Here is a 9,300-nt window from a genome sequence, read left to right as displayed (position 1 = left end):
TAATCTAGACAACGCACTTGAATAAACAAGTCTTTATTAACAAAACTATATAACTATTAAACTGATTGAACCAAATGACTTAGTCTCTTGAAAAATATTATGATATCAACAATTTTTCAAAATATCATTATTTTACAAATTCATTATTTATACTCAAATTCTTAACATAATCACCACACACTACAAAATAATATAAAATAAAAATAAATTTTTAAGTCTAATTATTATAATTTAAAGAGAATAACAATTATAAAATTAATTGTAGGATTTAATAAAATTTAATTTCAAGGAGAAACAATTGTTTTAAATAAATTTTAAATAAAATTTATTTATATTTATATAATTTTGTAAATTTTTTTAAAAACGACCTCGTTATATTCGAAAAAAAACATTTAAAATGCCAATATATTTTATTATTTTTTAGTTTGTAGTATGTATTATTCATTTTTCTGTTTCATTTTCTCTTCTTCTCTCTCTATACGATTAAAACCCTAATTTGCCCTACGCTCGCTTTTCCTCGAAGTTCCGAACTCATTTCGATGGCGACGGAAGGGAATGAAAATCCCTACGAAGGCGGCACCGGCGGCAAGTTCCGTAAACGTCCCCTCCGCCGGACTCAAACGCCGTACGATCGCCCCCCCACAGCCCTCAGAAACCCTAACAGGAACAACAACGGCTGGCTTTCGAAGCTGGTTGATCCCGCTCACAGACTCATCACTCATGGCGCACACTCTCTCTTTTCGTCTCTTCTCCGAAAGCGTCTTCCCCCTCCCCCTCCTACTCCCATTTCTTCAGGTTTCCTCTTTTCCTTTTTTTTGTTTGAATTATTATTATGCCCTTTGTTACCTTTTCAAAAGAGAAAGCTTCTAATTGGTTACTTTGTTATTGAATTATCCCTCCTAGATTGAAATTTTGTATTTGGCTCAGGTAGATTGTTTTTTTAATTGTTATTGACATTGTTGTTTTAGGGTTTATGAAGAGGTAATTGTTTAGTTCATGCTACAGTTATTAACATTTTATTTATTAATTGTCAATTACTAATTATTTATTAATAAATGTTCTGAGAATGGTTAACATGGTTGTTTGATTGTCATCACTATCGTCATTGTCATATACTTTCTAATGTAATTCAAATTTTGTGTCCGAATTGTTATTTCCGGTGTACAACTTTCCAATACTAATTGTTTAATTGTCTGTTGATATTCCTGGCTTTAGGTAAGTAGTATTATATAGTAAATGCTGTTATCTATCTTGGATAACGGCGGGGTATAGGCCAACCTGACAAATGTTTTAGTGGGATGACCAAGGTGGCATGGTCACTATTCTTAAATAATTTATGCAGTTTACAAGATGCATATTATACGTATAAATACTAATATAGTGATAAAACTACTCAAAGTTCACTGTAAGTACATATTTATTCATTAAAAATCAGTGTCTTAAATAAGACTTGAATCCCTACAATATCTTAAATTATCATGAATATTCATGAGGTAGCTTTTCTGGTGTGTTTTAAGGCTGAAATTCATGAAGTACCTCGACCAAAAAGCACTAGCATTTAGTTTGATGGATTCTTCTTGCGTTTCAGAGGTACTCATTGGGGCAATGTGATAGCAATGCCTTCTATTTCTGCTGCAAAAGCAGTTCCTATATCTGCTGCTCTGAAATTCAATGCGGGTGAGGGTGCTGTAGCGGTCACCCATCGCTCTGCTTTGTTGCTATAGCACGGTATTGATATTAGCTCCTATTCAATTATGTTACATAAGCCGATGGACCGGAAGTGCTACAGTATTCTGTCAACCAAAATAATAATTTATCTTAAATTTTTTATGTGTCGGTCATAATGAGCATTCAAGTGTACAGGGGCAAGGGCACAAGTGCAGCTTGACTACTCTTCTTATCTTGATTGATGTAGTGAATGCTGTGTCTTACCTGTGGATGCAGGCCTATAGTTTACTGTAGGTTTAAACATGCTAAAGACCATGTTTATCTATTATTCTAAGTTCTAACCATTATATATATATATATATATATATATATATATATATATATATATATATATATATATATATATATATATATTTTCCTTGTTTACCTCAAGTAACTTGTTGTTGGTTGTAACTTTTCTATGGTTTACCCATTCCCCCACTTTTCATGTCATTTATTGTTCTTCTCTTCTACGACAGTAATCATGCGGCTCCATGATTTCTTTGTTATCATATACTTCATTGATATGTGATCTTTTTATGATACAGAGACAGAACAAGAAATGAGGCTGGACAGTCTTCAAGAAGAATCTGTATGTATGCTTGCTCTCTATTTGTTGTAACACCATTTTCATATCTTGAGGATTGTTTTCCGGTGTGTGATGCGTGTGCATTTGATTTGACAAGACATTGTGCTATTTTTGTTTTATATTTCATCATGTCTGGTAATTCTCAGATTCATTTACAGCTTCTTAATATTGTGTAAAATTACTACACTATTTTTAAATGAAAGAAAGCCAAATTTATGCTTTTACTTATTTTTACATTTTCTATTCCTATCTGTATATATGTTTAGTTGTGGTGGGAGTTGATAATTTTAAAGGTCGCAATATGCATCATGTTGAGAGTCCTGTATTGACTGTACACCTGGTTATGGCTTAAATAGTGCTCATAAGGCTTCAACAATCCTCACATTAAAAGCCGGTTGCGTGTTTCATTGACCTGCTTGCAGTGCTTGTGAAATCAATGTTTATTTATATTGGTTACTATATTGGCTATGAAACATTGGGGCTGCAATATTCCCTCTTGGTTGGTGTTGCAATGTTAATATTGATACCTCACTGTTTACTCGTTTCTTATATCAGAGACAGGTTGCAAAAGATTCTCCTGGCAATCAACAAGGAGCAGTTGGTGAAAGTAATGTTCAAATTAATTGTTCTGACTCAGATCAAGGTGGATTAACTGAACTTGAGAAACTGTTAAAGCAGAAGACTTTCACCAGGCATGTTTTGTATCTTGTGGATAAGGAATAATTGTTGTTGGTTCTTAGTTGTTAACATAATTCTCTTGAGCATTTGATAGTTTTATTTACAGAGAAGGCTGAACATAACTTCTTTTTCCTTCAAATCTTTTTTATATTTTTAGTTGCTTTCCGTAATTTGTATTTCATGTGTAAATTCATGAAGTTCATTCTGCAACGAGTATAACATTGCCTCTTCCTGATATCTATATCAATTGCATTTCATCGAGTTCTTTGATTGTGGTATACCTTTTATGATGTTTTTTGGTTGATTCATTATGTGTTTTCGATCTATCCAACAGGTCTGAGATTGATCATTTGACAGCCCTTATGCAGTCAAGGACTGTAGATGCACCTATTAGGGGAGAAGAGAAGAGTCCAGAAGTGGTTCCCTTAGAACCTATGTTACCTTCTGGACAAAAGGAAGAATATCCCAAAACACCTACTGTAGAAAATGGGATTGAAAACAATCTTGTATTATCTCGACATGTTGCTCCGAGTGTATGTGAACTTGCCTTAATATTTTATGCTTGAATATATATTTTGCTTGAATATACATTTTGTTTGAATATATATTTTGCTTAGAGTTTTAAAAACGCCTCATCATATAATATCTCGATATTATGCTGGAGTATCTATAATATTACTCTCATGCTTTATTTTCCTATATAGTTAGGATTCGGAGCATTCATTGTAAAGGGCCAATTGCTTAGTATTTTTTGTATCAAATCATAACTATCAAACGATATTCAAAATTCAAAATCTTTTTTCTTTTTCTTTTCTCATTATTGAAACCCTAATCTATTTGTTTTATAGTAGTTTGTGCATTTGAAATTACTGATTTCTCCACTCTGATCCATCTCACATGGATTGCTTGGTAATGTCAATAGGTTCCTATTGAGGGTGTTGCTTCACCTGCAGAGCTTGCAAAAGCTTACATGGGGAGCCGGCATTCCAATGTATCCTCATCAATGCCGGGTATGCGATATCATGCTCGCGAGGAAGACTCAACTCTTCTAAAAAGTGAAATTTTTTCATATAAATCCCCTATTATGTCGATTGTGCCAAGGGCTACTAGACATACTGCAGCTCATGAAAATGGTTTTGTGACCCCAAGACCTCGTGGCAGATCTGCAATATATGGTATGGCACGTACACCGTATGCCAGAATTTATCCAACCTCTACTCTCAAGGTTTGCCTTTTCCTAACTGATTTTGTATCATAATGTTTATTGGGTCATATTCCTGATCTGGTCGATCTAATTCTACACAGGGTGGTGGGCATGCTGTTCAAGACGAGCCTTCATCTTCAACTCAGTCTGCAATAGATCATGGCATGCTTTCTGGATCTACACAAGGGGTATAAGTACTTTTAGTTTTAAGTCAGGTCTTCCTGTGTATATTACAGGTATTTAATTTGATTATGTGGTGTGTTCTCCTTATTTTTTTGCAGGGGATAAAGCGTAGAAATTTAGCAGTGGATAATAATATAGGATCTATTGGTCCTATACGCAGAGTCCGTCATAAGTCTAATCTTCTATATTCTAAAGGCTCCAGCTCACCTCTTTCTGGCAGTGCTTTATCTGTCTATAGGAATGGATCGGGCATTGATGCTGCTCAGCAACCCTCATCTTCCTCACGCAAGCCTGTTCTGCTAGATGAAGTTAAGCACAAGTCTGAAGAAAATGTTAACGGAACTAAACCCAGTACAAGCTTTCCTCCTTTTTCCTCAAAATCCAGTGAGATGGCTACAAAAATATTGCAGCAACTTGACAAGTTAGTTTCCCCCAAAGAAAAATCACCTGAATCAAGGCTACCAGTTGTACAAGGTAATAAATTGGATGGCGCATTTGGAAATTTGTCTCCAAGTTCCAAGAATCAGAAGTCAATTTCACCTAGAGATAAGGATGAAAATGGTCCATTGAAGCTTGTTGCCCCTTCCAATGAAGTAGTTCCTGCTCTAACCACTACAGATACCACAAAGCCAAGGAATCAAGTCTTGTCTAGTGAAAATTCTTTTATGATGAAATCAATTTCTTACCCTACTCAAAAGAAGAGGGCATTCCATATGAGTGCACATGAGGTATGAGATTTTGTATGATATCAATTTGAGTAATTTTTTTTAAAATCTTCAATTTGCAGTTTCATATGCTTTACTAAATTATTGTTGTGAGAATAAATGGTAAAAGTTATTCCAAACCATCTAGGTTTGTTGCTTATGGACATTTGTTTCTTCCTTCGATTTTACTCAAATAGTTAGGTGTAAGTTTGTAACACAATTGACTTTTTCTTTCTTAGATCTTTATTTGGCGGTATGTGTTTTATCTTATTTGATAGTACGGCTCAATCTCAGATCATGATTATATTCTCTTTTTGTTTTGTCTCCTCTCTAAAGAATTCTCTGGACCTGGATGATAAAGCTAATGGAGCCATCTCTTTTTCTTCTGCGGAGAAAGAAACAAGAAGCTCCACGGCTATGGTAGATAAAATTTCTCCTGGTTCTGATGTCATTGCACATGAAAGTCCCTCAAAGCTATCTATGGTATTGCCATCCACAAGTTTTACGAAAGTTGTTGAAGGGCCTAAGGCAGATGAGAAGTTTGAGTTGTCACCTATCTCTGATCCAAACAATAATGCGGCTACAGTTGCAACTACTGCAGTTACAGTAACAACTTTTGGTTCTGACAAGCCTGCTTTACCAAATGGGTCAGTTTCTAATCCTTTGTTTAATTTGGCGAATAAGATTAGTTCGCCAGCAGAGTTATCAACTTCTGTTGCTTCATCAAAGGAGACAGCCAAGTCAGATTCGATATTTGGTTTGGAGAAGGTTGTTCCCTCAAAGGAGGGTGGTCCTGATGCTCCACCCGTGAACTCTGACACCAATCAAAATGTTTTCAAGGTTCCTGCAATACCATTCACTACTTCATCATCCTTAGTTGGTGGTGAATCTTCTCGTAAGTTTGGTGCTTCTTTTGACTCTCAGTCGGGAGGCTCAATCAGGTTAGTTTGTTAGTTTATTGTGCTTTTGAAAACCTTGCTGAACACAATTCTCTTTACATCTAGACTGTTTTTATGGGGGTTTGTGTCTGTTCTGCCATTTGTTTTTTACTTTAACGGAGGTTGCTTGGTATTTAGTGAAGATATTTACACTCATTTTACTGAAAAGATAGTGTGGGAAATTTGTTGTTACTCCTGGTCTATTTAGAAAATATAATGTCTAAGTGATTTTTGGTGGTCTGTATATCTTTCCGTTCATTTAAAACCTTTCACATTTCCGTTTCATATGTTTAGCTACCCATACTTTTTATCTGGTTTGAATTTAAATTACGTTTTTTACTAGGGCATATATTCTTCAAACTCTGGATAGTGTAGACATTTGTTATTTAAAAACATATGCAATTTGGCCATATGATTCTAATGTGCGGTACAATGAGATTTGAACAGAGATATTTATATTTAAATATTTATAACAACTACTACTATTAAGTGTTGCAATTATTCATGTACTAAATGCTTGCTTCGTCTGCAGCTTCACTCCTGTTGCTGGTTCAACTGGTTCTATGCAAAAAGTTCGTGAATCTGATGGTGGTGATGCTGAGACTAATACAAATACTGGATTTTCTGTTAGGACATCAGAAATAGCGGTTTCATCTGCAGCACCGGCATCATTGTCGACACCACCAAACAGTATATTCAAATTTGGCCATAGTTCAAATCAAAATAATGGGTCCCTTGCTTCAGGCCCTTCATTCTCTTCTTCTTTTCCATCTCTCATATCAAATAACTTTAGCAACAGTTCAAATCAAAATACTGGATCCCTTGCTTCAGGCCCTTCATTCTCTTCTTCCTTTCCATCTCTCGCATCAAATAACTTTAGCAACAGTAGCTCGTCCCTTTCAGCAATTGGTGGCTTTAGTGCTACTTCTGCTTCCACTGGAGTTAGCTTGGCAACTTCCTCCTCCCCAGTGATGGCAACTTCATCTTCCACGACTTCCTTTTTCAAATTTGGTTCCTCTCCTGTCACATCATCAGGTTTATCTGTATCATCTTCTGTCTCAAAAACACCGGAAACTAGGAGCAGCCAGCAAGATTCAGGAATTGGTATTTTTAGCAGCACTGCATTTGGCAGCTCATCTGCTGCAGGTGGGAGCACAGGGAGTTCCATTTTTGGTTTCAGCTCTTCAGCAATGGCAACTGGAACGAGCCAGTCTCAGTCTTCTTTTGGTGCTGGTAGTGGTTCTATGTTTGGGGCCCATGCTTCTCCTTCTGCTGGTGGATTTGCAACTTCTAATCAGACCCAGTCCGTTCCATCACCTGCATCATCCCCATTGTTTGGATTGACTGGTAAAACAGATTTTTCTTCGGGGAGTTCTTTTTTTCCTTCTTCAAGTTCTGCCGCAAATATATCTCTTTCTTCTGGAAGTTCGATGTTTCCTTCAAGTTCTACCACAAATGTTTTCAACTCGAGTACAACTTTTGGACTCAGCTCATCCGCTTCCTCGACAGTCAGCACTATTAGCTCTAATAGTGGTACAAACTCTGCTTTATTTGGGGCTTCTAGTTGGCAGCCCAGCAAGTCTCCCTTTGGTTCAACATTTGGTTCATCAGCTTCATCCGGGTTTTCCTTTGGAACGCCCAGTGCTTCTGTTGCTTCCACCACCAGTTCACCCACAATGTTTGCATCAACCACCGGTGCATCAGCTCCTCAGTTCTTATTCACTTCAGCTGCAGCCTCGACCTCCACACAGCCTGCTTTTGGAAGCCCTAATCCTGCCTTTGCTTTTGGTTCAGCTCCAGTTAATAATGATCAGATGAGTATGGTGGACAGCATGGCCGAGGACAGTGTTCAAGCGACTCCGCCATCTAGTCCTATGTTTGGTCAACAACCTGCCCCAGTTCAATCAAATTTTGTGTTTGGAGCATCCACTCATTCAGGAGCCAGTCCTTTCCAGTTTGCTAGTCAACAGAATGTTGCTCCACAGAACCCTTCTCCATTTCAGGCTACCGGCAGTCTGGAATTTAATGCAGGAGGTGGAAGTTTTTCATTGGGCTCAGGTGGTGGTGATAAGTCTGGTCGAAAAATTATTAAAGTTAAACACAGAAACCGTAAGAAGTAAAAGACCATTGTTTATTACAAATGGTGGCTTTCTATCACCTGCTTCTGGCTGCACTACAGTAGCACAACAGATAAATAAGCTCTGAAAAGCGAACGCAGGAAAATGCCTGCTCATCCGTGGGCGTGGACAAGTGGTGCTATTGCTAATCTATTGCTAGTCAGCATATTGAAATTTGTTAGTTATTTTTCACCTTTGATAAGTAAGGCATAAGTTTTCCCAATTTTGTTATTGTATGATATGATAGAACATAAGTGCTGTACGTGTAGTGATTCTAGGCCATACAGTTCACGATTTATGATGATACCGAAAGATCTTTGTATTCTCCTCACTTGTAACATTAGCAAAATTAGGGATGAATTTATAGCTTACCTGGTTGTAACTTTCAGTTCCAGTGAGCGACCTGTTGAATATTTTCTGCATTCTATCTTGTATAATGAATTTTTGTTTACAGACGGACAAATTGTTCTAGTTCTTCTAAAGCTAAGGAAGCAAATAACTCACAATGATAGATTCCACACCATTTTTTGATGAGGATTTGTATTTGAGATCAGAAGACATCACGCAGAATTAAGTACTAAATAAAATGGTGAATTCTTATCTACCCAACTTAAAAAGTTGGGTAAGGTTACCTCCTGTGTAAAATGCCTTGAAAACAACAATCAATTGTAATATTTAATAAATAATTAATTATGTTAAAATTAAATGGCATCATATGATTGGTGGAATGTATACTACCCAACTTTTTGTGATGGGTAGAGAAGTTGTCCCCAAATAAAATTATTTAACATCGAACCAATTTTATACCCAAGAATTTAGTTTTTAATCTATTTGATTTTAATCTACTTTTGGCAAGAAAACCAATTGTACCATGCCATCTCCGTCTTTAAATAGTCCTTTAAAACTAATCACGTACTCTTGAAGGATAAAATTAAGTAAATAATATCAATTATTGACAAATTTTATATTAATTAATTCTTTCAAAGATTGATAAGTCAGATATTCATATTTATGGGTATGTAGACCAAAGGAAAACCTCATAAATGACTTTAACAAGTTAATTTAGTTGAAGTGATGTTTTGAACATTCCAATAGATTTGAGGAATCATTTAAAATTTAGTGAGCCTAGAGGACTTAACTTTAACCTGCCACCTCTCAAATTATAACTCGCACCTCCCCA

At 36.2% G+C, this 9,300-nt stretch overlaps 1 protein-coding gene across 1 annotated transcript; it reads left to right on the top strand.

The window, feature by feature from the left end:
• Positions 1 to 440: 440 nt before the first annotated feature.
• Positions 441 to 8,583, top strand: LOC131643862 (nuclear pore complex protein NUP1-like). Its single transcript, XM_058914199.1, has 9 exons — positions 441 to 795; positions 2,256 to 2,299; positions 2,852 to 2,988; positions 3,309 to 3,507; positions 3,897 to 4,199; positions 4,280 to 4,366; positions 4,460 to 5,089; positions 5,402 to 6,006; positions 6,536 to 8,583. The coding sequence occupies exons 1-9, from the start codon at positions 540 to 542 to the stop codon at positions 8,121 to 8,123; spliced, it is 3,849 nt and encodes a 1,282-aa protein (XP_058770182.1). The 5' UTR covers positions 441 to 539; the 3' UTR covers positions 8,124 to 8,583.
• Positions 8,584 to 9,300: the final 717 nt, after the last annotated feature.

The sequence above is a fragment of the Vicia villosa genome, linkage group LG1 (assembly GCF_029867415.1).
Source record: "Vicia villosa cultivar HV-30 ecotype Madison, WI linkage group LG1, Vvil1.0, whole genome shotgun sequence".
NCBI classification, from domain to species: Eukaryota; Viridiplantae; Streptophyta; class Magnoliopsida; order Fabales; family Fabaceae; genus Vicia; species Vicia villosa.
The sequence above is the reverse complement of the archived record's forward strand: the minus strand, read 5'-3'. Positions and strand labels throughout refer to the sequence as shown.

Coding starts and splice junctions, on each gene's coding strand:
- LOC131643862 (XM_058914199.1), top strand. CDS start 540: ATGGCGACGGAAGGGAATGAAAATCCCTACGAAGGCGGCACCGGCGGC. Junction 796..2,255: donor TCCTACTCCCATTTCTTCAG/GTTTCCTCTTTT, acceptor TTTATGATACAG/AGACAGAACAAGAAATGAGG. Junction 5,090..5,401: donor TCCATATGAGTGCACATGAG/GTATGAGATTTT, acceptor TCCTCTCTAAAG/AATTCTCTGGACCTGGATGA.